Source organism: Stylophora pistillata, chromosome 6 (genome assembly GCF_964205215.1).
Source record: "Stylophora pistillata chromosome 6, jaStyPist1.2, whole genome shotgun sequence".
Taxonomy (NCBI): Eukaryota; Metazoa; Cnidaria; class Anthozoa; order Scleractinia; family Pocilloporidae; genus Stylophora; species Stylophora pistillata.
In genome coordinates this window covers 30,425,760-30,453,714 of record NC_142524.1, presented here as the reverse complement: position 1 = coordinate 30,453,714, position 27,955 = coordinate 30,425,760, and the positions used below count along the sequence as shown (strand labels likewise).

Here is a 27,955-nt window from a genome sequence, read left to right as displayed (position 1 = left end):
CATTAATTTTTGTTTACTCCTCAAACATTAATTGATGAAATACTAGCATAACTGTTGCTTGTTCTAGAAGTCAGTCTTTGGGGATGAGAAACAGTAACTGTTGTGAAAGCACAAGGAAAAATGCGGGGTGGGGGGAGGGGCTAAGGAGAGGGAAAGAAAGACTTCCTTATTCTCCTTCTTAAGTGTCTAGCCAAAAGCCTCTTTGGAGCTAATTCAAAGAGTTCTTGTGGATTCTTGGCTACCTGTGGCTACCCATTCTGAGAGCAAACCAAGACAAGAAAATGTTCAGATTAATGATGACACTCACACTCAACAATAGCACCAGATACAGTATGTGTCACATTCTTTATTACCACAAAGAGGCAGTGAGATGATGTAACTTTACAAAGTTGACCATCAACTTAAAGAAACAAACACAGTCTACCTGTTGTTTGAAATACTTGTTTTACAGTAAATATATACTCACAGTTTCAAAAGCTGTTAATTGTTAAAGTACAATAAAAAATAATACTAAAAATCTCTGCTTCTCAAGGAGATGAAATATGTATAGATAAATTAAGATTGTATATAAACTATTTATTAAAGTAAATAAACTTTCCTATAGCATCTTTGGACAGAAAATAATCCAAACCACGTAACCTTAAAATACAGTTGTCTTAAATAAAGTTGTCAATTGTATAATAAAACAATGGATGGTCTATTTAAACTCAAACATATTTATTGTAAAAAGAAGAACAAAGTACTAAAACCTTGAATTGGATCTGATCAGTCACTCCAAATTGTTTCAACTCTTCACTCTCAGGATCTCATTAGTACAGTGGAGGAGGCATGGCTGAGAGGTTAGGCTGCTGGACTTGTAATCCAGTGTCCTGGGTTCAAGTCCTCCACCCTGCCACTCACTGGATTTGTTCTCAGTTGCTCCTAGTTCAACTTCTTGGCTGCACTCTGTGAATAGCCCACTGGTCTGCCTACTGCCAGTGGGGATTTTTAAGCACTTAGTTAGTTTGCTCGGCATATTAGCATGTATTGCTAGGGACCTAATCAGCCTCAACAACCCGAGTTGAAATAAAGTTACCTTACCTTGCCTTGCTTCGCCTTACTGGTTATTTCCTTACTGTCTGTCTGACGTACAATTCTTTATCTTGTAAGAATTAAGTATTGGATCAACTGTTAATCCCTAATTATTGTTTTTCTTTTTTCTCATCACTTGTCTATTTGATATTGTATTGATATTGAATGGAGAAATTCTGTCTAGGTCACTCAACTAAACACTGCGGAATACTAACATTGAAGCTAAATAATTTTACATGTCAATAAATTGTGGAATAGGGGTACAAATTGTATTCCCCTTGTAACTCACTGCTTATATCTTGATGTTAGTGGTAACAATTGATAATTCTTCTATGAATTATCATCATATGTAATTAGCTTTTATTAGTAAAGGTTATATACCATCAACAAAATTGCATCAAATAGGTCACAAAACCCTTTTCAAATAATAAGGCAAAACTATCTGATGGAAAAAGTCGAAGAACTCAGTAAATAAACAAGAAATAAACATTTTACCAACCACAGACTATTCCTATGTCAAAATGGAAATTAGTACACATTTAGTTTCCTTTGTCACAACCATTGGAATAAACAACTGCACCATCTGATGATGAGTAAACATCATCATTTTCTGTTGGAGAATGGGGCTCTGACATAGTGCTTGATTCATCATCGCAGCTTTCCTGAACAGACAGATGGGACTCTAACCTCAACCTGCCAATCCTTTCTGTTGGACACTAAGGGAAACATTGCCATTGGTTTCATGTAAATTATATTTAGTAGAATCTATGAATTTCATCCATCACACCACAGGGGCAGACCATGGGGTCAACTTTGAGTCTTCTAAGATCTTGATGACTGAACCAAACTGGTTCAAAAGGTGTGCGAAAAGAGCAATCAACATCAAACTAAACCACCCTCCTTATCTCATTGTGTGACAGGGGAAGATACAATCTTCCCGCAGTATGGAGCAATCTGCTAAAGGGAGGAGCTAAAAGCAGGGGCTGGAGGCCCCAACATAAACTCACACATCTGGCAACCTCGCTGCTTTAGGCAAGGTTACTAAGTGATCAAGGATAGGGGTCTAGCTGAAAGCTTTTACTCCTTAGGCAAGCTGATCTGATGTATAAAAGTTTAAATATTTCTACAATTCGAATATATTTAGTATTAAACATTACTAAGAAATAAAATGAAACATTCATCAAATCAGGTACAATGCAATCCAAATGTTTTGCTTAGACTTGCTACACTATTCAAGGAACAGAAAGTTCTGGAGAGGAAGTTTGAGGTCTGCATAGTTTCATTCACTAGTAATTCAAGTTTGATTAACTCCAAAACACAGTAACACACACCATTTGTACAGCACTACCCCTTTCTCTATTTTGAAATCTTTTCTTAGCTAGCAAATCTTTTTTTACTGGAAAACAAAAATAGGCCACCTTGGGCCACTTGTTCAAAAGAAGAGCATGAGTTCATTTTCTGTACAACAGATGGTTACTGTGTTTTCCCTTTCTTGTCTTCCTTCTCCTTCATGATTTTTCACTTTCCCCCTACTCTTTATCTTTACAAAATATGCCATGCAAGGTCTTTAAAACCTTGATTACATATTAGTTAGAAAAAGATCAGCACAATTCAACTTACTTTCCTAAGGTGATTTGCAGCACCCTCTCTCTGAACCATCCAGTTTGGATTACCTGAGACAACAAGGGTACGCATCAGAACATCTCCCAGTCCTCCAACAGCCTCTTTCCTTATTTGGTCAAAGTACTCTTTGGTAAAGGCAATGTCATAGTCACCTTCAGGAACTGTTGAGCGCTGTAATTCATTGACTCTAGTCCCTCTTTGCTCATACTTCGCAAATTTGACAACTAAAGTACGTGGATTAGTGTGACCAACCTATGTATGATAGCGAATAAGAAGACAAAAAGTCACAAGGTCAGTTTCAAAATACTTGATGGACAGGGAAGAAAAAAGATTATTTTTTCTTATATTCTGGCATTCGCATAGTACATCATAGTCAAGGATTGTGATTCAGCACAATTACACTATAAGTATGGGAGAATCTTCACCGTGGTTCTAATGAGACCGTGGTTCTAATGAGACCGTGGTTCTAATGAGACCGTGGTTCTAATGAGACCGTGGTTCTAATGAGGCCGTGGTTCTAATGAGGCCGTGGTTCTAATGAGGCCGTGGTTCTAATGAGGCCGTGGTTCTAATGAGGCCGTGGTTCTAATGAGACCCACCTGGTAAAAGAACTCTCCAATTGCCAATTTGCTGATGGGGGGAGCCAGATGAAGAACTACTTTGCCATTGGGTAAGCAAAGGGGAAACTTCTACAGTGGACAAAGTAAAATTTAGAGATTATTGTTATAATTAAACAAAAGTTGATACCATAAAGTAATTGCCTCTGCAAGGATAGCACTTGAGCTATCCTATACAGCACTATAACTTACAGAGATCACCTTTTGAAAGTTGCTTTAAAACTAAGTACACTTAGAATAGTCTTTTCCCAGTAAAATTCATATCAACAACTGCTGTCAACCAGGAAAAAAATTAACTATATAATTTTGTAGCATTGAAACTGTACCATGTAATTTCAAGTCAGCCACACCCAGGGTATATCATAAGACTACATTATTTACTATTATTCCAAAGTTGATCCAATTACCATGTAAAATAAAGAAAAATTGTTTATTACAAGTGAATGTTAATTCCATCAATACAAATCTAGACATTGCCAACTGAGAGGTATAAACTGGGTATAGGCAGTTTACACCTTAGTCCTTTCTTAGATTGAGCAAGCAAGTCACAAGACTTGGATGTTAGCCAATGGCTATGCACCACACTAACTAATGTGTTTTAGTTGCAAAATTACTCCAGTGTATTACCACTTAGGTATCTGAACACATGTCATCAGCAAGCAAGCAAGCAAGCAAGCAAACAATAAGTTTATTTCTAGCTTCTATGTAAGTTTTAGTTTCCCTGACCCCACCCACACCAGTCAGGCAGCTTTGATTGTTTCTACAATTCTATATTATGTTCATAATTTATTCCTGATTACTGGAACATTGTTTTTATTCGTGTAATTTTCAAGTGTTTTATCTGGGTAGGATATATACATTGTTTACATGTAATTATTATTTTATCAATAAGTTGTCTGGTCCCAAAACAAGGCTCTGTCTGTTGTGGTCTTTTTAAAAGCAAAAGTTATATCTCCTGTACCTCTTCCTCCAACTCGCTGAGAAGACTTTGTGTGGGATGAACAAAGTTGTCTATGAAGCTATTGACATTACTCCTGTATCTTTCATTCAGAAGATACTTCAACCCATCCTTCACTTGTGGACTTTTTGGATAGTCACACTTATAACAGTTGCAGAAAATGCCCACAGCATTACTGATGACATCCTAATGAGGAAAAAAACACACACAGTTGGCTTTTTATGAGATACCAAACAAAAGTAATATTTTTGGGGTCAGATACAGCCCCTAAAATCCCCTTGACTGACAGGAATTTTTTGCTCAACTTTGATAAAACTGCTGCCCAGTTAGCCCAATGGATAGTGCGCTAGACTGTTGTGCGGGAGGTCGAGGGTTCAAGTCCCCGGCTGGACCAACACTCAAGGTCTTAAAATAATTGAGAAGAATTTGCTACCTTTCTATAACATCAAGAAATGGTTAGATATTATAGTCTTCTCGGATAGGGATGAATAAATGGGGGTCCCATCTCCTGCAGGGTTGGGGGTAGGAGACGTTAGTTTCCCACGCACGAGATTACTGTGTGATGGATATCCTCCCCTGGAGTAGGATGGGTGGGTTTATACATTGAGTGTAAAGCGCTGTTGATCTGTCATTGTAAATAGTGCTCTGTAAGAAATACATTATTATTATTATTATTATTATTATTATTATTATTATTATTATTATTATAATGACTTCTGCTAAGGTTGTCAAAACATCATTCACCATTTAATCCACAACAGTCTTTCTCAGGACTTCTCTCACTCGGATGATCAGCATACACCATGAAATTTTTTCCCAGACCAAAGGGAGTACAGTTTAAGGCCACTGTGAGATCTTGGTCTGGTCAGTGGGTCAAGTGGTTACAGACTCCTGGACTTTAAAAGGCAAGGGTTCCAGCCATGTTGTGTTCTCGGAAGAGATTCCCATTTCAAATTGTCCCTCTCTCCAGGCAGGGAAGATTGATATTCTAGGGGCTGAGTAAATTTGTAGGGAGAAACTGTCACAGGATCCTGATGAAATTCTGGGGGAAAAGGACGTGGCTACAACGAACCGTTATCCCATTTAAGAGGGAGTTGAGCAATAACCCCGGTAACTTCAGGCTATTGAAACTGGGATAGCTTCCACCAGGATGAACCTTCAATCTATTTCAATTGATAAGCTGATTGTTAGCTTATATAACCCTGTTGGTAATATCAGAGTAAGTACTGACCTCTTACAAGCATTCACTCACAATACAGCAATAGTACTGTCTAAGAGCTGAACAATATCTTATATTAGTTACAGAGCAGCTGAAGTGAGCCATTATTTAATATTTTGAACCCATCGATGAAAGTGATACACTATGAGCACACTTACGTCCAACTGTCCGACGTCCAACGTGCCATGAGCCATTTGTGTGGAGTGGAGTCGATGTTTCTAATGGCACGGTTCTAGGTTCTGTTCATTCAAAGCTGATGTGCTGGTGCCAAATTTAAAGCAACCTCAGCAAGCTGGATCGACTTCTTCAATGACAGACTCTGTTCAGGTGAATGGTTAGGATAAGTGTGTAAAGTCCATTCCTATTATTTGTAAACATTAGTTTCCTTACTTTCTCGGAAGCGAGCCAGTCTATTTCGAGATGCCCTGGGCACGACTCTAGCTTACTTGTTTGGAAAGTGAAAACGGCTATGCTTTTCATTTTCCAGCTTGAAGACAGAAACGACTGACATAGGAATAAGGAAGGGAGGTAATTCATGCATTTCTTTCTCTTTTACTTTAAGTACTTAAGGATGTTTTAAATATATACAGTATCTTGAGGATGGAAGATGAAATTATCCTAGCCTTCTCGTTACTTTGATGTTTTCGTCTGCCGCGCAAACGAGACTCTGGAGACTTGCTAATTCCGGAACAAAGTGACCCAAAAAGAGACGCCACCAGTTCTCGTTTGTCTCGTCCTTCAAGACTGAAACTGCACATTTACCTCAACTAGGGTTGCTGCATACGTCCATAAAAATTATTAAATAGAGTACTCATTTGTCGGATCGACAAAACGCAAAAACATATCTACAATGTGATAAAGTCCCAATACCTTTGATTTTGAAGACACGATTGGACTGAATTTCACCACCGCGACGCGAAAATTCCCTTGCCACGTTTGTACATAAATGTTACTACAAGTGCACGTTTCATCATTTATGTATCTTCTGGGAATCAGCTTTCACGGAAGTATTCAAATTAGCGTAATCACTGGGATGACTGGGAGGTGCGTGCACGACTTCCGGTGAAAGTTGTAAGAGCATCTTGAAAATTTAGCTGGGCATGGACCTCTGGGATGAACAGTGGAATAGAGGGGGTTTCGCGAACTTCCGGTCTTGTGGATTTTCAAGATGAAAACTTTAATTAGTTTGCAGAAACAGGCATAGTATGCCCGGCTGCTTCGCAAAGTATACGTATTTTCCCTGAATTTTTATTGCGTTTTTTTTTTCAATATCGCATTCTCTCTTGACCGGAGAATAAAGAGGGGCAATTTTAATGTCTGCCTATAAAATGTAACGAGTTCCCTTAGGGAGTGTTATACATCTTTGTATTTGGCTCTCTGGAAATTGTATCCAAAGGCCAAAACAACTTTTAGTTTTAAGGGAAGGATTGACCAGTTTGCACGATACATTACTGATCAAGAGTGGTTTATTTCTTTCGCGTTGTGTATATCTGACATCAAGTCATTTCATCGCTTTTCCCGTTTCACACTCAATAGCAAATGCCGAAAAAGGTAAAAAGGATATAAACACACTAAAAAGACAGTCTCCACACAAAGAAAACGGTAGGGTTCAGGCTTTAAGCGCTTCGCCTCTCCTGTGTTTTAGGTGAAGAATTGCGCATCTCATCATTGAAATGGCAAAGCAAAAGTCAGACGTTCGCTTACTATTGTCTGAAGAACTCAAAGCCATTCGCTCCAAGATTGTAGAAGGAAAGCTCGTGCTCTTTGTCGGTGAACAGGTATCGACTTTAGTCAGCACGGATAAGCGTGACCCCTCATTGGATGACTGGTGGCAGATAATCAATCATTCTGAGGTGAGAATGTCTATTGCATAGCCGGAGGTAATTCGGACGTCAGACTTATATCCAGCTTTTCATCGAGTTCGGTAATAGTGGCAGCTTAAATTTACCGGACCAGGGACTGAAATGATCTTAAATTGCTCGATCATTAAATTGCGTCGAGAATGTGATGAAAGACATGCATAATGTACAAGATGTAGAACTCAAAAGTATGCTGGTTTTCCCACGTCGTAGGTGTGAAAGCAGTATGTCCGAATGCACTCTCGTTAGGGACCGGTCACTATTAACGCCTGGGGGAGAGGGGGTGGGGAATTGTGGGGGGAGGGGTGGGGAAGTTTGGAGGGAATCACATGGTTTTCAGGGGGAACGGAGGGGGGATCAGTTGTTGCCGACAGAGTATAAAAGGGACACTATATATAAATTGGGTACCAATTTTCTGCCAGCCAGGGGGGGATAAGAATAATACATAGAGTTTGCCAAGTCTAAAAGCGGAGCTGGCATTGTTTTTCCCGCACGTCTCGTCAACTAAACTAAAGCTCCTATTATGGATAAAGTAAATTCAATTCGATCCCAGTCTCCACAGCTATGTACAAGTGTAGCGCAAGCGTTGTGCTCAAACGCCCACAGGACAAGACTAAAGCCGTGGCGTTGGCGTGCCTGCGGTACAGTTGACCGTGCACGCTAAAAGTAGCACCTTGTACGGACGCCCGTAAGGTCGTTCGTTAAATTGTGTCGTGACACAACCAAAATGATCCTCTATTCTCCCTCCCCCCCCCCCCCCTTGAGACATGTAATGGTCGGTCCCTTACGAAGGTTTTGCACATCCGACTGAAAACTTAGCAACTACTAACCAAGACTGGCACGAGACTTTTAAGTTAATTAAAACAAGTTTAAGTTTGTTAGAAACCGGAGTTAAGCACCAGCCTGATGGGCCACTAGGCTCGTAAAGAGACTATACCTTAAGTTATTTAAAACTAAGAACTGATTTACGATACGTCATCGTGGACATGGAGCAACTCAAGTTTGCTTGGTTGAATCTGTTTCAACAGCCAACATGTTGTTAACGAGTACAAGAGTTTATAATCTCTTGTGAGGTATTAACCCTCTGATTTCTCTCCAAATGAATTTCCGATGAAGATCGCGAAGTTTCAATGGTGTAAAGCCAGCCTTCTTAAAGCGAAAACGTCGCGATGGTACATCAGAAACGACGATACTTCATTGCCATTGAGTTTTCCACGATGAATAACCACAAACCTCTCCTTACCTTGTATGATTTTGACCAACATATGCATGTTGCTTGATACAGGCTTTGGTGTTAGCGGAAAGCACAGAGCAGAAGACTCTTGGTTGTTGTTTTACAGCCCATACGAAGGTACAAAGTAACAGGTGTCCCTTAATTTGCAGAAAGGCACGAACGCACTAATCGATCTCGAAGAAAAGTTTCTACGAGATCTTCAGCAGGCGCCGTCACGTGTTCACAATGCTTTACGGAATGTCGGAAAGTTTCCTCTCATCATCACTACCAATATGGACGAGTTGGTAGAGCGCTTTCTCTGGAAGACTGGGAATGGCGGCGAGAAACTACGATTGGACCAGGTTGGTAAAATGGAAAGACGTTTCGCTTTAAATGTATCTGCGTCAAAGTTATTTTTTTCCTGCGTCAAACCTTTGAGAGGTCTTATGCTCCAAACTGTTCTAACCAAAGTTTTGATTTTATTTTGCAGCCATATTATGATTTTCCTTATTAAGCCATTCATTGGGAGTTTCTCTGAAGCGAATGATTCTCTATTCGTTCCTGTAGAGTATTCATAGGTCAAGTGACTCCTATTAGTGCTTTAATTCAACTGTCTTTCATTCAGTGATCAAGATAGTATATTTCCATACTCATACTTAGTTATTTTGCTTTAACTTGGAAAATATCTTGACAACGCGATTGAGTAACAGTTAGTGTCCTCACAGTGATTACGCTATGTAGCGCAATATACTACAGTCCTTATATCCCAGACGGTATTTGATTACCTTGCTCCCAACGAGTATGCTGTTGGTTTACAAAATTCGGTTCAGAATGTGTACGAGCTTTCACCTTTGAGAGTTATTTGCAGCCGGGCTCATATCCTAGCATTTAAGGTGGACTCTCCTTGCCATAAATTTCCGGGGAATTGCTCATTAATTTCCCGTTTAATTTCAACCTAGACCAAAAAGGGCACAAAGAAGAGAGAGGGAACGTTTAAAGTGAGAAGGGGAGAAACCAATTCGCTTTCGTTTCACTTGGTGCCATTTGACGGGTTATTCAGTGAGTTTGTATATTGTATTTCAGATTTCTTGTCTCTCCCAGTCCTGGCCAGACCTGCGTAGAGATGTGATCATCAAGTGCCTTGGGGACGGTGGTTTTACCGTGCGGCCGTTGGTAAGTTATCAGGGATCTGCCACCTTAAGGTGCCGTAGTCACATTTTATATTGTGTAGAGTTTCAACCATGCAGCTCTGAAAACCCTTCTGGATTTCAAACAGTTGCAAAATTGTTTCGGTGGCTTTTCTCCTGGCACTGCCGCTACCTGATTACGCTCGATTTTTATCTGCTCATAATGTTGAGTGTGGTCTTTTTTTTTTTTTTTTTTTTTAATTATTTTCAGCCAAGTAGAAAGAATTACTTTGAAGATTTCTGCACTGATCTTGAAGGTCCTGAAGTGGAATTGATGCAGCAAATATTTGATGAGAGATCTATCCTGTTCCTTGGCTGTGACCCCGAGCGCACGGAGTACAAAAATTTCTTCCAAAAATTTGCGGTTAACGCCAAGGTAAACAGCTATTGAAATTCGTAACTAGCTCTAGGTGGTTTTAATCTTCCTTGACCTGTTTCCTTTTCCTTTTCCCAAGAGGTCACTCTGCACTTTCGAAGTGAAACTTTTTGTTGTTATTCTTCGTTCCTTCAACAGATGAAACATTACAAGTTTGAGACTTACTGGGACTCAGACCTTCATGAAAATGGAAATCTTCTTACATTAAAGGCAAACATACAACCGTGGGAGTTCGTGCAATTTTTGAGTACAGGCACAATTCAAGAAGAAATCGAGTCAGGAAAGGTAAGTATAAAATGGTTACAATTGATGAAAAGCTCTCCGCTGTCCACAGTAGTTTAACGAATGACGGACCTAACGTTCCCAACTAATGATATTAGTGAATAAAGGCTGATAGTTTCGAAAGAAACTGTTTGGGGCTGCGTCGGTGGGGGTAACGATATAATTTGGATATATCAACAAAGTTGAAATGGTAAATTGGCCACCGTAACGATTACAAAAGCTGACGTTTCGAGCGTTAGCCCTTCGTCGGAGCGAATGGCTAACGCTCCGACGAAGGGCTAACGCTCGAAACGCCAGCTTTTGTAATCGTTACGGTGGCCAATTTACCATTTCAACTTTGTTGATATATCCAAATTAATTATATTAGTATTTGAAAGACCAACTGAGAAAACAGTGAGTGTTTACGCGGGAAACTGCCGTCGATTCGTCGGCGCACCAATCGGATTGGCAGCTAGTCAATACGATGGCTGACGCACCTATCAGCAGAGCTAGCTGATATTGACCCGTGACCATACCTAACAAGCTGCTAACTTCCGGTTCAGCACCCTACGGATTGTTAAAATTAAACCTCTTTTACAGTTAAAAAGTTTAATTATGTGTCTGTATGGATTGATAGCTCACTTTCTTTTCTAAAGGTATATGAAAGATCCTACCTGCGGACTCAGAGGGAAGAGTATCTTAAACAACAGCTCGCACTGGAGAAAATGGCCTCGGAGATAATATTTCACACAATTAATATCACAAACGCTTTGTCGCCTGACGAATACTTTGAAAATATTTCACGTTCCGCCCTTCAAGATATATTCTCGAAAGATCCTTTTGGTAAAGTCCCGTTTTGTTGGTGCGAACTAACTTCCATTTCAAAATAGAGTTAAGCTGTACTTATTATCTACTTTGAAACTTAAGCCCGTTGTCGGTCTAGTTTTTTTGCCTTTGTTAATTAGTTAATATGGGATTTGTGACTGGGGTAAAGAGAGACCTAGCTATAGTAACCTGACAAAGAGAGGGAAGCGATGGAAATTTAAAAGGAGTGTATGGTAGAAAGTATAGGGACGTTTTCCACAATTCATTTTCATTTTCCTGAAGAACCTATGCTGCTTTCATTTCATATGAAGGTGTGTACGCAGAGGAGAAGGTCCAGCGGACGTTGGATGCAATGAAGGGAAGACGTGACAATCTAATAAAGGTGAGTAAATGATGTGATGGTCGTAATACAATCCTGCCTTTAAAGGATGAAAGTCGACTAAAGAGGGCTCATTTCTATGATCACAGCTTATAACTGAATCACACACCAGCGTCACTGCCTTGTTCTTCTACCACGGAGTGAAGAAAGAGATAGAAGGATGGAAGCAAATTGAGAAGATACCCCCTCCGTCTGAGGAGGAAACGCAGAAAATCCTGCAAAAGTGTAAGATTTCTATTAGTAAATACGCAAAGGCCATTCTGCTTTGCAAGTCGTTCATGCGAAGTAACAGCTCCTTGGAAATTCTCATTGTCGGTGATGAGGAAACTTACCAAGTGCAGGAAGTCGAGAAGGAAACGTTTGCTCTCATCCGCCTTAAAGGTTAGTTTATTCATAAGGCCTGAACTGCCGAACCAGAGTCCTAAACGATGATATACTTCGTTTTTTGTTATTTGAAATGTCATTTAAGCATTAACTTGAAAGATAATAAATACAGGAATGGGGATTCTGATAATGTTAATTAAAATCAAATCAGATACCAGCTCAAGGGAAAGCTATTTCCCTCAAGTCAGGAAATATGTAATGATCAGTTAAATGCTCTTAGTTTAATGCAGCTCGGCATCGATTCTTGAAGGTTTAAGGTTAAATGATGATTCATGTTGAAAACCAGCACCTTTACAATTTTCGTTCGTTCGTTACTTGTCATCGTTCGTTTATTTTCACATCTCTTTCTTGTATGGCACAGGGGGAGCAGATGAAGCTATTTGCTACGCTGAAACAGCCTCGTCCCCTGAAGACAGGAAGTTCGCCGCTCAACTCATTAATATAAATGGGGATGAGGTGTTGAATAAACGAAAGGTGTACGAGAGAAGCCGTTCAAACGCTTGGAACAACGAAGATTCCATTCTGAAACTCGCCACGGCTATCATGAGAGAAAACGCACAGATGAAAGAAAAATGCAATATTGATGCAATTGAAGTATGTTGCCTCGTTTTGTGTAATGTTGTGCTTGAGTAGTGTTTAGACAAGTTGTTCGGCAGTGTTGACGTTACACATGCATGGCCTTTGAAAAGCAGCGTTGAAACTGATTGAAACAGTGTATCTTTAAAGATCAATGGAAATACTTTAATACTAATGAGGCAAAGCACGTACAGTTTCTTTTCGTTTTTAGATGCTAGAAAATATGTGATTTTGAATTAAATTGCTATTATTTGTGAGGTTGATTGTGCACGCATAATATGAGCTTCACGTTTTTAACTATCGACCATCATGACATCTCTCTCCACCAAGAGACCATGAGCAGTTAAATCAAGTTTTGTAGTCACCACCTAGAACTTTCAGGGAAACCTGCAGCTGGCAAAGTGCTGGATGGCTGCATGCAGTAGAAGGTCTGCATTTTGGCCAAAGAGAGAACTGATCTTCTTGTTCTTCTTCTATGCCTGATTTTATCGTGACAGAAAAAAGACTTGGAAGCGTTGGAGACATTGACTCGGGTAAGCCAAAAAGTGATCAGTAAGCTGGACCCAGGCTATTTAGAGCCACTTGGTGAGGGCAGCTTTGGCCAGGTATTCAGGGCCAAGAAGGACGGTCATGAGGTGGCCGTAAAGATCCTGAAGAACATCGAGAACCGCAAACAAATCGAGGACTTTGAACGGGAAGTGGACACCCTGAGGTAACATAATGATGGTTTTTGTAGAATTCTATTTCTATAAAGCATACACGTTAGCATTTTACGTTATTTTGGAACTAGAACCTCAACCTCATCCTTGCCATGCCACAATCAGGGTCAAAAGGTATCGAATTTCTTCTTCTATCTGGCCTCAGTGTGGAGAGATAAATTCAGATCAAATATAATTGCCAAGCATCTTCGTATTCGTTAATGATAAAAAAATGTTCATCCTTAAAGCTCTCGAATACGTAAACTCAATCAGTGATGGTCAAATTGACTAAAATTGCAATGGTATATCTCCTTAACCTAACGTGTGATAGGCAGAAAAAATCAACTACATTTCATCCCTACAGACTTGTTTCGTGGTTGGCCATTCATCAGGGTATTTTAAAATCACTAAATTAAAATCATTAAAATCCCCAGATGAGTGGGCAACCACGAAACAGGTCTGTAGGGATGAAATGTAGTTGATTTTTTCTGCCTATCAAACGTTATACTCGCTCTACTATATGTATCGAGCACTGTTTTACGGATATCAAGTTTAACCCTTCTATCTCCTCAACCTAAGCAGATTTGTAACCTTATTAAAACTACTCGTATAGATTATGTCAGTTGGTTCTGAAAAAAAAAAAAGTGGTTTCAATGTTGCTGCAGCCTCGAATCCATCTGTCTTCTTTTGGAGGTGGGGGCGAGGGGGCGAGGGGGCGAGGGGGCGAGGGAGTGACTTAGTTTTGAATTGAAACTATAGATATTTTATCTACTACTGTATTTAGTTTGTATATTCTCCCCTAATTGGTGTCCCCAAATTAGTAAGGGATTTGTTCCCTGGCTAGACGGTTTTTGACACTTTAATAAAGTTTCTACTACTTCTACTACTACTAAACTTTGCTGCTCTTCTCGCGGTAGTGATCGCTGGCAAGCAGCACCAGCAAGTGAGGGACAAATCTCACAGCACTCACTTTCATTCATTTGTTTCTTCAGGGAAGCAAAGCACCCTAAAATTGTGAAAGTCCTTGAGTGCATTTCTATCCAGAATCAGCTAGCAATTGTGATGGAGTTCATGGCGGGAGGAAATCTTAAAGCCTATCTGGAGAAAAACTACGGAACCGGACAGGGGAGAGATTTTACTATCAGATTCACAGAGGATATTGGCTCTGCCATTGAGCATCTTCACTCGCTCAATATCATGCATAGAGATGTTAAACCTGAAAACATTTTTGTAAGTGTGATAATTTCACTGTATTTATCATAGACTGCACCAACTAAGAAGTGGAATTATGATATTTATGGAGGTACAAGAAGGGTTTAATTCATGTTGTTGCCTGCTCGTTACCATCTTATATCACCACCTCATCTTACAATCTCGTTGGAGGTAATTTTGCACATCTCATTTTAATCGTCGTAATGTGGCTCGATTGAGGAGGTCTGTCCTTTATGCCATTTCTTCGTAGCTGTCAGCTGACCACACAGTACTCAAACTCGGAGACTTTGGTCTTGCTCGCGCAACTGAAGGGACCCGTCAAACAAAAACCCAGATTGGCTCGTATCGTTACATGGCGCCTGAAGTGGTCACTACTGGAGGACGTTACTCCAAAAAAGCTGATGTTCACAGTTTTGGTAAACCTTGATGTTGCTAACGGTGACTTCTTTGTCGTTTTTCTCATTGTTTTGTTTGCCTGTTTGTTATTTAACTAGGACAAATTATTGTCACCAAAATCGGATAGCCGAATGTTTATCGCCTTTTTGTATGAATGATAGAAAAACCTAAAAAGAAAAAAAACAATTCGGCGAAATTACGATTGCTCACACTGTTATAATTCTCTCTATTTCTATTACATATGGTACAGTTTAGAATCTTCCAGATTCCCAGGAAATCTGAAACCTTTTACTTTGAATCCAATTAGACAGGCATCAGTCGCAAGATTTTATTAAGAAGCCAGGTCAAGCAATTTAAGATAAATTTAGTGCCGTTCCAGCTAAACGGAAAGGAGATTTCGAGGCTAGAATGAGGGACAACGGTTAGACGAATGAGTTTTTGAAAGTAGTCCTTATTTGAAGTCGTTATTTCTCATTTTAACTATACAGAAAGGACTTATTTAGACTGATAAAGAGATCTTATTTCAAGTCGAAAACTCATGTTCCGGTTTGTGTGAGTTGATGTCGATCTTCAAATATATCGCAAGTTTTTAATGAAGGTTCCGTGGGAATATGGTAAGGTAGATAAAGCCCGGTCACGAGTCGAGTGGTCCATCGGGCTGGCGCTTAAATCCGGTTTACGTAGCATTAAGCGACTAGGAGTATTTCTACTCCCCCCCCCCCCCCCCTGGATGGAGTGCTGGTCCATCGCAGGGTTACCCCCAGCATTAGATTCGCCGATACCCATTTATACACCTGGGTGAAGAGAGGCCCTGTGAGAGTAAAGTATCTTGCCTAAGAACACATCACAGTGACCCCACCCAGGGCTCGAACCCGGGCCACTCGATCCGGAGTCGAGTGCACTAACCATGAGGCTACCGCGTCTCCCATTCCGTGGGAATATGGGATCACCATTTTCCCTATCCGTCAACTCAGTTTTAATTTTCACCCGCCAGGTTTGTGTCTGATAGAAGTGCTGAGTGGTAAGGAGGTGTATGATAACATTCTGCAGCATGAAACGGTGTTCAACAAGAAAATGGCGGGAGAGAATCCGACCATTCCGGTAACTACAGGCCACGAAAAGAGCCAGAAAACTTTTAACTGTAGTTGTAAAATAATAATTATAACAAAAGTAGATCGTGTGCCCGTAAAAAAGTTTAATTAGAATGGTTTTTCAAAATTTTTTCTTCTGGAGTAGATTGTCATTTACTACAGCGGGACACTGAATAATAGCTGTGAATTATAGTGTCTAAAATGTATGATAAATTTTCATTCTTTGTTGTTTAACAAAAAACTCTTAAGCGATATCCTCCGTGAAAGTCTTCTCGCATTTTTCTTTTAGGATATTTCTGTTGAAGAATTTGGAGAGGAACTGGCCTTAAAGCTCAAAGAAATTGTAGACGAGTGTCTGAGGCCAGAGAAATCACGTCCCGAGATGCATTTTGTTCTCAACATACTGAGAGGAAAAATTACCACACGCACAAATACAGTGGAGCTGTACTGCGTTGGAACTGGGACAGGCACAACGGGTATTGATGAAAGGACATGATTTCGGTCTTCGCGGTGTAGAGTAGATCTACTCAGCTCTACTTATCTACAAGTCATTGCGTTGCAACCCAGCCTAGACAGTTATGATTTCCACCCCCATCTCCACCATTCTACTCCTAGATCCTATGACTATAAATGTACCGTTGTCTTTTCTGGGTATCTATGTTGTGGGTCAATTTGTTCTTTATGTAAATTTGTTTCAAACTTGCTTAATTTGATCTCAACCAAGGTCAGTTGCTGATGTCTGTCTGTCTGTTTTTTTGTTTGGCTGTGTTGAGATGTCTGGAACCTGAGACGAATAATTGTTTTAATAAAATTATAGGTTCCAGACATCTCAACACAGCCAAAAAAAAAAAAAAAAACAGACAGACAGACATCAGCAACTGACCTAGGTTGAGATCAAATTAACCTAGTTTGAAACAAATTTACCTAAAGAACAAATTGACCTACAACATCTACAATGTATTCACTCATGAAGAAGCATGTCTTACTACTGAGTTCTCGCGGTCTCTTCTGTTTGACCTCGCAAAATTGCCTTTGTTAGATTATTCTGCTCAGTTTGCGGCATGATAATCATCATCATAGCTAATACTAGTATATAGATCACAGCATTAACGATTTATCAGGTGACTGACACTGAAGGATCAAAAAAATGGTGATCACAAATACCAAACCTCTTGCAGTGTAATTACCAGCTCTCACTTCCCCCACCTCCTCTGTTTTAGACGTAAATCCTTCAAAAGGGAACATAGAAAATAATGCACTGTTGTAAAACTCATAAAGTATTTGAAACTGATTTCAGCCGTCCTTCATGGACAGCCAAGCTCCTCCGCAATTGTGTTTCACAGAGGGAAACCTTTGCTTATGGTGGATGTTGGAGCCGGCGTCGTTAAAGCTTGTAGAGAGAGGCTTGGTCAGTACAACTCTCAATATTTACTTTGTAACTGTTTGTTTGTTTCTTTTTATGTTATTTTTTTGGGTTTTTATTGTTGTTGTTTTTTTTTTAACTCCGTTTGCATTAAGTCTTCAGCTGCAAACCATCTCCGAAAGTTTAGTTTTATGAACTGAAAACCAAAGGCAGTTAAATCTAGACGCCCTTATTTTGCATTTTCAGCTTACAACGAATTTCCAAGGAATGTTTTTATCACGCACAACCACCTGGATCATGCTGGTGAGCTGCCTTTGCTGTTTGCATTCGAGAGCATGCGGAGATATTTGGCTCGTGAACCTCGCCTGAGGGTTTTGTCTGGCCCTGAGGTTCAACATAAACTGAAGATACACAGATTGGACGAGATGCTCAGTTTATATACACCAGTAAGTCATAGATTACTATTGTACTCCATCGAGAGCATGCATCACAAATGAAGTGAAATGAATAAAACTGACTTTTCTTTGTGATCTCTTTCTTCGGAGGAAAAAAATTCTAAGATGTCTAGGAAAAGTTCTGAAGCGTCCACATGGCTCTGTCATCCATGTTTAATAGTTTGTTTCAAGCTTAAATCCTTTAGCAGTGTTTCTATTGCAATAGCAAGAACATGCCTTTTTAAAAAACCAGTCGCCAACAAAGAACATCAAAGAACCACCACAAAGATATCTATCGAAATACATTCATTTGTTTAAATTCTGATAGAGGGGTTAAGTAAGTGCATCAGAGCTCACTTTCTGAAGAATTTTCTATTGCATCAGCTAAGTTGAAGCAACGTATGAAACACTGAAAGAAATTAAATGGTATTTTTCTTGTTCTTCCGTGCAGGAACAAGCGGCAGATTGGTTGGCGTGTGAACAAAATGGAGGCCCAACCTATTTGGATGATGACAAACAGTTTTCTATTAAAACTTACAGGACGCTTCATAGCGAAATCTGTTATGGTATAATTGAGCTTTTACCAGAATAATCGAGATTTTCGACAAGTGAACACTCTAATAGTATGCTTTAATACAAGATGGCGAAAGACATTATAAGTCACACTGTAGAATGAACAGTTCCCTTTCGAGAAGTGGGTTAGGTCGTGGTGTTGTACTTTCAGAAAAAGCCAGCTTAATCCTCAAATCTCCCCACTGGAATAGAAATAAGTTGGAGGGAAATGAAATGTCAGCCAATGCATTACAAGCGAAATGAGTTTATTTAAAAGTGCCGATCTCTTCTGATACTCTAACCCGCGTATCATCTCTGATATTTCAAGTCGTAGAGGCACATAAGACTGTGTTTTCATTTAAAGTTTTTATCCATAGGATTTGTGCTTTACTTCAAAGAGGAACCTATTCTTGGTTACTGTGTAGACTCTGGTTTCAAGGAGGACGTGTTCGAGTTTTTCTTTCAGGCCTCCACCGTGATAGTTGACGCAAGGGATAATGGCACCAAAGAACACGCTTCGGTGGGTACTTTATCTTTCAGTTGTTTAAAGGAAAGTTATAATTTTGTTAATATGAACCAAGAAACGGCGAAAATGCCAACACTGGCCTTTTCAAAACTGAAAAATTTCCAACTAAACAACACGGATCTTGTTAAGGCAAATTGGAGAGCCTTATGCAAAGCCTTTTGATCGGAGTAAGCAGAATCTGTAGAATCGTTGAAAATGTGTTTGTCGATATAAATGTTGCTTTTAGTTTAAGCTGCTTACATTTTTTCCCATGGTTTTAACGCAATGGATCTAATTAATGAGGTAAGAGAAATGATGACAAAGGGAATCTCGTCCTCATCGGTTACCTTAACAGACCTTTCGGGGAGGGACCAACTTCAAGAGGTCTTTTGAAGATAAAAAGCCCATTCACCGACTCTCATTAAGCATTTCTCTTTTGTTTTAGTTCGCAGAGGTTGTTGAATACGTGACGAAAATTCAAGTAAGCAACTTTTAAATTATTTTTTCTTTTTTAAAGTTTCTTATGCCTCTATTGTTGGCACAAAAATATTATTTTTACTAGTGTGTAAAAGGGCTAACGTAGATGTTTTTTTCATTTTTGCTTTACTTTTCAAAACATTAAAAATAAAAATTTATCTTGATTTTAACCTGTTAAGCTATAGCAGGTCGCTCCATAAAATAGTCGTGAGACTGGGTACGAGCATGAGACGATCCTTATCTTGAGGTGTGGAGGTGAAGACATGTTGCTGTATTATATTTACGAGTCTTATCCAGAGTCTTGTCCGTGTCAAGTGGAACTTTGACCCCGTGATTGAGAGAAAATGTGAAAATACCTTCAGTTCGAGCAAAAGTTTCATTTTTGCTCGGTGACTCTGAAAACTATGAACCATGGATAAATTCTCTTCATGTGCAAGGGTTTCCTTGGGAACACCTAGGTACTGCTTTGTCGTCTTTTCCGAAATGTAGAACTGGTCGATCATTTCCCTCTGTGCTAGCCTCTGTGTTGGATGGTCCGAATTCCAGTGGTGGCGCCGGAAGAAACTAGGTTATGTTCATGCCCATTATGAACTTTCTGCCCAAGATCCTAAATTACGTATTAGTAAAAGGTGTGAAATATTGGGTGACAGCTCAAAAACCAAGAGAGACATTGTCTCTTATCGAAAATAACCACCATTGCATCCATGTTAGTTAGCTTTAAGTAGAACGGTTGCAGTAAAGCTATGACTGCGTTGACCATTTTTCCGTATCTAAACATTATCTTCCATCTTTTGCAGCCTTCAGACACAAAGGTGTACGTAACTGGATACGGCATTGACGCAGAGTACCCGGATCAAGGGCTGCCAGGACTAGAGCAACTGCGAGCAGATCAATACATCACACTCTGGGATGAAGAAAATGATAGAAATACCTAGTTCGAAGCCAGATCACTTAGTGTCTTTCTATGGGTGAACTCGAAGCTTTCTTTCCTGGTACAAGTGGAATACAACAGTGATCCACTCAAGAAACAACTCAAAAATAAAAGCTCAAAAAGGTTGATGATTGTTCATGAGTCTGAACAGAAATAGAGTAGGATAACCTTGTAAAGAAATGGTTGGGCAAAAGGGGCAAAGGGTACTTTCTGTTGTTTAGAAAACTCAGATTTCTTTATAATAAAGTTCAATTAAGAATGAAATGGAGACTTGCCCATTCCAGCTTATTTTTGGACCATTCCAATTGTACTATCGGTTACATTATCCTTTCACCACATAGTAGTGTTAGTTTTTAGTTCAAAGTTTTGTTTGACCAATGCTTATATCATTGACATGATCTGAAGACAACTTATTACCATAAATCCTATGCATGATAAACTCACCTGTAGTGTCTCGACAATGTGTTTATGACCCCCAGGATCGCGAAATTGAATCAAAAGTAGCATGTTTAGGGTTTCACTGAATCAAAAGTAGCATGTTTTGGGTTTCACTGTATGATGGAGAATAAAACTAAAAGAAGAGAGATTTTAAACGTCTGCACGAAAAGATAGGATACCATTTCCACTGATTTCTATCCAGTCCAGTCTGGAAAAATGGGGGCGAGTCCGATCCAGTTCCAGAGTTTGGGTTTGAAATTACGTCAGTCGGTTTTGCGGAAGTGGCTCGTCAGAGTTGTCGTATAATCGAAACTGAAATTAGAAGTCGTAGAAGGTGAACTTGTGGATATTTCTAATATGGCTTTCGCTTCACATACTGTAGAGGTGAGGAAAGACCTTATGTAACTTCATCAGTGAATGTGGAAGTGCAAATCGAGTGCAAAGAATTTCTAAACTGCCGCGGCAAACATGGGACGTAATGTCTTACTCAATATGCAGCGGTTTCTTATCCTAGCGATCGTTCAGTGCATTGTTATATGAAAATGCGAAGAGACAGGCTGTTTTAGCTCATATACGTGTTGTGATAGAATAACTGCTTATGCTTGTGCATACAACTCTGTTTGAGGAGCCGTGAGAATAGTTCACCGTGAAATTCTATTCATGAATTAAATGAAACGAGTGAGGAACCTGTGATCGTCCAAGAAAGGTTACTTGAAGAAACCAAATGAGTTGAAAGCAAAGCAAAAATATTTGATGCACTAAAGGAGACCGGAAATATGAAATGTAATAGTTATAAATATTAACTTTGGGGTCTGTTGATTTTGAAATCTTTTAGTGTACATCTGTCAACACTTTCACTCCCAAGATCTGACTGTTAATTCCTCTCTTAAGCTGCAACATATTTTCTTATAAATTAGTTTCGCAAATTTGGCGTTGGATCAAGATCAGGATATATATCTGATGAGTTGAAGTACATGTACTCTTATTGCCTGCATTGCTAATGAAGGGACTCCATTAGGAAAACTTACTTCCCAATCACTTTTGGGAGTGAAATGGATGCTTGGGGATGTCTAGAACAGGATATTTGGGAATTTGATACAAAAATTTATGAGAAACTTGCAAGGGAAATATTCAAAAGTGATAGGAATCAATATGGGCTGTTGGGAACCACAATATATGTCATCCAAGGTATAAATTGATGCATTTGATGGACAAATAACCAAGATTAGGGATGTGATGAACATCCTGGAGAAAAAAAGGTGTATTCTAGCTTTTTTATTCAGTCCAATGAGCAAATGCTAAGATTGGTCTCAATTTTGCAATGTAATGAAGAAATTTATATGCACTGCTATAATCTTTGAGGAGTGAGTATCGTTTAAGCCAAAAAACATTATCTTTAAGATGATTTTTTCTCAGTAAATGAATTACAGTATTATGCAGCCACATAGTCATCTAATCTGGTGCATTTAGCAATCAGTGAATGGAAAGTGGTTGTTTTTAATACCTTTTTTTTCCTTTTTTGTAAATTTGTTTTGCTCATTATTATAATAATAATTAATTTTTTTTCTCATATCTTTATGATTACTATTTACTTTGGCTATTTTTGTCTAATGTGACTTCCCCAAACTTTTGGAGATGTATGTCAATGTGAAATTTCATTGGGAGGACTTTATAACTGTATATTCACCTGGGAGAATATTTAAGTGTTTTTCAGTGAGAAAAAAATCATTCTTGATTTCCAGGACACTCTTACAACTGCACAACATGCCCTTGCAGTTCACTATGGAAACAGTTACCCTTGTAGCAATAGGGTTCAAGAAAGCCTGAGGGAATTATTAAATCAGAAGTTTGATGGGTCACCTAAGAGCTTTGTTGAAAAATTTCTCAGACCAACTACATTACTACTGGAGCAACTTAAAGCTGAGGTGAATAGATATATATTATATAGATATGTAATTCTCTGGATTGTGTTGCCAACTGCCCGTTAGCCAGCGGATTCTACCAAAATAGAAGTAAGTCCCCCACAGTTTAGAGACAGAAACATGTGCTCGCCTGACATGCCATCTTGTTGTGTGATCGTGTAGTTTTCCGATCGCTAATTAAAACCTTTTGCTGTTCTCACTCGTTGCCCAAGTTTTGTTTTGTTTGGATAACCTTCGCCACAGATTGTATACATTTCACTGATTGTGTGAAGGTTATTTATCACAGCTGCCACTGACAAAGGCTTTACCTTGTAGCTCCCAACATCCAATGAGAGATTCTCCCTTCTGACTGGCACACCTAGTTCTAGAGGGTAGAATTTGGTTCTATATCAAGATAAAATACACCCATTAAATGAAAGGCTTTTATGCTCTCATTACCTATTTGCAAGATATCATTTTGGAATTGAATGGAGAAATAACACTTTTATCACATCTGGGTTGGAGTTAATGGGTTAAGGAAGACACCTTCACATGCTTAAACAAATTGATTTATTGGGTGTGGTTATGCAGACATGGGCTGTTGTAGAATTAAGATTTCCTCCAACTGAGTCTGTCAGGTTTTACATGAAAAGGTAGACATTGGCAAATTATTGTTTAGTTATTATTATTATTTAACAATTTACCATTTTAAGGCAGGTAAATCTACAATAGGACAAGGTTGTCCTCTACAAGGTAAATTACCTTTCCCTATCCCCTAGAAACAGACAAAATTGAAACCCAACCCACTTACAAGCCCCCATGCTAAGAAATAACAAAATATATAATCATTAACGAAAGAGGAACAAAAAAACTAGTTGATTAACATGTACAAGAATTGAGAACATTGAGATGACAACATTTTACACATTCAAAGTATTTTAAAAGAACAGATGTTATCTTGATTGAAAACTGTGCGAAGACCTGGGTAAAAGAAAGATTTTAGTTTTTTAACAAAAGACAGTAGTTCCTTTTCGGCTCTCAGTTATGTTATCTCCTCAGGCGTTCCATTTTTACAGATTCTGACAAAAGAGGAATCTCTATAGAGTGAGGTTTTAATTTAGCTTTCATATTATTGAGAAAGACCAGAGGCTCCAAACAGGAAAATATCTCTTTACCCTTTCTACTTGCATGTATCAGCATATAATCTTAAAGATCATTTCTTTGTGTCAGCTCCAGCACGGCTGGCAAAATTAGGTGGGAAGGGGTTATATTGGCTAAAGAAATACCAATTTTACTGCATAGCTGTGTCATACAAGTGCAGTTTCATTTGTACTTTGTACTTCATTTGTATTTCTCGGAGATATTAGCATGTTTTTTTGCAATTTTAAATTCGAGATGAAATAAAGGCTTGTTGTTTTTGTACTTTCTCTTTTACATAGGGGTTTCCTGTAGTCAAGGATGGCAGAGTTATTCTTCATCTATCTGCACCATTAAACCATCTGGAGGTTGGAGAAATGTTTTTTCAGGTGAATTATCACAATATTTATGTAGTCAGAATATCGGTTTGTTTGAATTGAAGTGGGTATACTACGATTAACTCACAGAAAATGAGCGGGCTGTCAGTTACTGCTAAGGAAATTGTTTTTGGTGAAAATGAGCAAAATTGACTTTACAGCCAGTCCATCCTCGAAATAATTTGAATATGTCAACAAAGTTGAAATGGTAAATTGGCCACCGTTACGATTATAAAAGCTGACGTTTCGAGCGTTAGCCCTTCGTCGGAGCGACGAATCCTCGAAATAATTGCATCCTCGAAATAATTGCATCCTCGAAATAATTGCATTACTTCCAACAGAAAAATGCAAAGATTATGAATCTAAATAAAAAACATTAATTCCCCTTTTCTTTTTCGGTACACACGCACGTTGTTAACATATTTGCTGGGGAATTACCTTTACATGCATGTAGTTTGATTGCAAATTTCCTAAATTCCCATGACAATTTATTTGTAAGAATTACCGTGCATACAATGTACAGTGTAGGATGACTTTGTGATCTTTAAATGGCGAGTGTAATCGTTTATTCTTTGTTTTCCTTTAATTTTTCCTTTAAACCTTTAAGGTTGGGCACACCACACCAGGGACATTGACGCTGAAGTTTGCAAAGCTAAGAAGCAACACGGTGTTCTTACAGCCTGCAATCATTGGGGAAATCGAATATCACTTAGCATTTACCCAGAGATACCTTCAGCAGCTACGAAAGGAAGCTGGTACCTCTGGCGGTAACTTGCTGCAGCTGCTAGTGGTTTCTACAATAAATGGTCAGGACTGTGCTACTGAAAAGATAGGGGTAAATAGAATAATGCCGTTCTCGTTTGGGCATAGTATCAACGGTACACCATCCTCAGCAATTGATCATCCAGTCAATAATGGAAATTTGTCTTGTCGCCAACCTGAGGAGAACTCTAGTTTCCAGCCTGTACGACATTCTTTGGACGATCGTACAGGCTTTCAGGCACGCCCTTTGGCAAATTCAAGTACCAGTTTAATGAACACTGATCGAAAACATAAAGAACAACAGTCAGACCCTTCGACTAGGAACAATATCGTGTATCCTGCTTTACCTCAAGCGGCTTATAATCTCCCACCGCCGAATAGTAACGAGCAGTTTCAACACGAATGTTCTTCGGTTGCGGTATTTGATTATAATCCAGCGTATTCTCCTCTTTCTCAAGCGGAGAGGGATCAAACTACTCAAGAACGTACTGATCAACAACTTCAGACGGAAAATTTTCCAGGAACAAGCAACCCACCCTACCCTCCTGTTCATGAAGCAGTAAACGATCAACCTATTCCGGACGAAACTGTCACTGGGCAGCCAGAACACTCGTCAAGTGCGGGTGGAAACAATCCACAGTATCCTCCGATTCATCGAGCGGTCAGAGATCAACCAACTCCAGAGGCCAAAAGTGAGCGACCCTTTAAGGAGGAACTGTCACGAGATGGCGGAGAAAAGAGCCAATCATACCCTTCTATTTATCAGGCAGTTATCCATCAAAGCACATCAGATAGTAGTGCAAAGGAGCCCTCATCATGCTTAAGTGGAAGCAATCCACCTTATCCTCCAATTCACCAGGCGGTTGGAGATCACACTAAACCAGAGGACACGGGACAGCTACTATTCCAGGAAGAACCCCCCTCAGCTGGAGAAGAAAGGAATCCATCTTATCCTTCTATTCACCAGGCAGTTAGCAATCAAGGCACCCCAGATACTGGTCAACACGAACACTCATCAGGAGCAAGTAGAAACAATCCACCTTATCCTCCAATTCACCGAGCGGTAAGAGATCAAACTACACCAGAGGACACGGGACCACCACTCTTCAAGGAGGAACCCCCCTCAAGTGGAGAAGAAAGGAATCCATCTTATCCTTCCATTCACCAGAAAGTTGACGTTCAAGGTACAATAGACAACGGTCAGCACGAACACTTATCAGGTGCAGGTGCAAACAATCCACAGTATCCTTCAATTCATCGAGCAGTCAGAGATGAACTTACCCCAGAGGACATGGGTCAGCAAAATTTTAAGGAAAAACCCGCCTCAGTTGGCAGAGAAAATAATCCGTCATACCCTTCCATTCACCAGGCAATAAGCGATCAATGCACAACACACAGTGGTGGGCAAGGACACTCATCAGGTGCAGTAGGAGACAATCCACAGTATCCTCCAATTCAAAAGGCGGTTAGAGATCAACCCACATCAGAAGACGTAGATCAACAACCCTCTCGTGCGGAACAGTCTCCTGATGGAGGAGAAGAAAATCCATTATACCCTTCCATTCATCAGGCAATTACCGATCAACGCATAACAAGCACTGCTCGCCAAGAACACTCATCAGGTGCAGGTACAAACAATGCACAGTATCCTCCAATCTACCGAGCGGTCAGAGATCAACCCACATCAGAAGATACAGATAAACGACCCTCACGGGAGGAACACTCCTCAAATTTGCGAGAAAAGAATCCTTCATACCCTCCCATTCATCAGGCAGTTGACGATCAGTGTAAACCACACGCGGGTCATTTGAGGAACTCGCCAGGCGTAGGTGTAAACAATCCGCCGTATCCTCCTATTCACCAAGCAGTTGACGATCAGTGTAAACCACACGCGGGTCATTTGAGGAACCCGCCAGGCGCAGGTGTAAACAATCCACCGTATCCTCCTATTCACCAAGCAGTTAGCGATCAGCCTACACCAGACACTAGTGACCATGAACACTCGTCAGACGCAAGTGGACCCGATCCTTCCCAGTGGGCACCAAGTGATCAGAATACTACGGAAAATACTGGGCACCAAAATGCAAGGGCGCAAGTGACTGGCGCAGTTGGGAACAACCCAACATATCTTCCTCCTCAGGCAGTGGGATCTGTGTCCGCATGTTCTGCCCAGACTGGTGGAAACAACCCCACATATCTTCCTCCTCAAGCCATTAGATCTGTTTCTGTCAATTCTGCCCAGTCGGATGGAAAAAACCCAACATACCTCCCTCCTCAAGCACTGAGATCTACGTCCACCGGTTGTACTCATACAAAATCGGACCAAGCATCGTCTGATGCTTGTAGAAGTGATTCTTCTCATTCTAATAGTCGTAATTCAACCACTGCAATACCAATCACAGATCCTTATAGGTTTCTCGAAGATGACGAATGTCAGTTTTGAACATATTTTAGGAGCTGAATTTGTTGGTATGAAGCAGACATATTAGACCTATATAAAATCAGAATTGAGATTTTGTCCATAGAAGATTCTATTTAACAAACTGCACTGAAGATATCTCCACTAAGTGCGCGCTGATGCTGGCCAGAGAAATGAACTGTGGATCAGAAACTTGTGGTTTTAATTTATCAGTTACACAGAATAAACAGTCTTTTGTAAACAAACCGAAAGAGGAGTTTCAGTAGGCTGGTGTGTTTTTAATCCCACACACGGTGGAGTTTGCTGTAATGTTAATTTATTATTTTTTTTAACGAAATCGGTTTTACCTTCTTTTAAACTAAAAATGTTAATGTAAACGATCTAAAAAGTGATTTAACCTTGTTGACCTACTTCCAACTGAATGTCACATACAGGGTTGCCATATTTAAGTATCGAATAGAACGAAATACCAGTATATATAGTGCCAAGTTTATTTGTTCAAGCGAAGGAACTTAAGATTAATATAACCAAGAAAACAATATAAGTGTGACCACATTTCTATGCCTGAAGGATTTTGGTAAAGCTAGAATGGGGGTAAACATTTTCAAGAGAGTTTGATGTTAAGTCTGTGAAATAATGAAGCGAATCAGTGGGAAATGCGCGTGCACAATTTCTCAGTATGGACTGAGATGTGATTTAATACTTTCCGGCCAT

The 27,955-nt window shown here is 39.6% G+C and overlaps 2 protein-coding genes across 4 annotated transcripts; one reads left to right on the top strand and one right to left on the bottom strand.

Annotated features, from left to right (window-relative positions):
• Positions 1 to 326: 326 nt before the first annotated feature.
• Positions 327 to 6,515, bottom strand: LOC111319653 (uncharacterized protein KIAA1755 homolog). Of its 3 annotated transcripts, none has more exons than XM_088762361.1 (6): positions 6,359 to 6,515; positions 5,647 to 5,807; positions 4,273 to 4,455; positions 3,294 to 3,383; positions 2,692 to 2,946; positions 327 to 1,787 (listed from the first exon to the last, which is right to left on the bottom strand). In XM_088762361.1, exons 2-6 carry the CDS (start codon positions 5,680 to 5,682, stop codon positions 1,611 to 1,613), a joined length of 741 nt encoding a protein of 246 aa, XP_088618487.1. In that variant the 5' UTR covers positions 5,683 to 5,807; positions 6,359 to 6,515; the 3' UTR covers positions 327 to 1,610. The 3 variants fall into 3 exon arrangements, with proteins under 3 accessions (XP_088618487.1, XP_088618489.1, XP_088618488.1); XM_088762363.1 differs by lacking the exon at positions 6,359 to 6,515 and adding an exon at positions 5,014 to 5,264 and having other exon boundaries at positions 5,647 to 5,954; XM_088762362.1 differs by lacking the exon at positions 6,359 to 6,515 and having other exon boundaries at positions 5,647 to 5,954.
• On the top strand, positions 5,921 to 27,796 carry LOC111339252 (uncharacterized). Its single transcript, XM_088725133.1, has 24 exons — positions 5,921 to 6,016; positions 7,134 to 7,341; positions 8,731 to 8,922; positions 9,644 to 9,733; positions 9,959 to 10,123; positions 10,262 to 10,408; positions 11,041 to 11,227; positions 11,521 to 11,591; positions 11,678 to 11,969; positions 12,334 to 12,566; positions 13,046 to 13,260; positions 14,239 to 14,476; positions 14,709 to 14,874; positions 15,849 to 15,955; positions 16,235 to 16,421; positions 17,243 to 17,353; positions 17,555 to 17,754; positions 18,194 to 18,308; positions 18,672 to 18,814; positions 19,245 to 19,280; positions 20,074 to 20,210; positions 22,360 to 22,570; positions 23,986 to 24,072; positions 24,668 to 27,796. Exons 2-24 carry the CDS (start codon positions 7,162 to 7,164, stop codon positions 27,263 to 27,265), a joined length of 6,108 nt encoding a protein of 2,035 aa, XP_088581259.1. The 5' UTR covers positions 5,921 to 6,016; positions 7,134 to 7,161; the 3' UTR covers positions 27,266 to 27,796.
• The last annotated feature ends 159 nt before the right edge of the window (positions 27,797 to 27,955 follow it).

What these genes read in the sequence shown, in the direction of transcription:
- LOC111319653 (XM_088762361.1), bottom strand. Translation starts at nt 5,682, where the DNA reads ATGGCTCATGGCACGTTGGACGTCGGACAGTTGGAC. An exon ending in TGGACGTCGGACAGTTGGAC is followed by an intron (nt 4,456 to 5,646) that starts GTAAGTGTGCTC and finishes TTTCCTCATTAG; the next exon opens with GATGTCATCAGTAATGCTGT. An exon ending in TCAGCGAGTTGGAGGAAGAG is followed by an intron (nt 3,384 to 4,272) that starts GTACAGGAGATA and finishes TGTCCACTGTAG; the next exon opens with AAGTTTCCCCTTTGCTTACC.
- LOC111339252 (XM_088725133.1), top strand. Translation starts at nt 7,162, where the DNA reads ATGGCAAAGCAAAAGTCAGACGTTCGCTTACTATTGTCTGAAGAACTC. An exon ending in AATTTGCGGTTAACGCCAAG is followed by an intron (nt 10,124 to 10,261) that starts GTAAACAGCTAT and finishes TTCCTTCAACAG; the next exon opens with ATGAAACATTACAAGTTTGA. An exon ending in TTGGAGAAATGTTTTTTCAG is followed by an intron (nt 24,073 to 24,667) that starts GTGAATTATCAC and finishes TAAACCTTTAAG; the next exon opens with GTTGGGCACACCACACCAGG.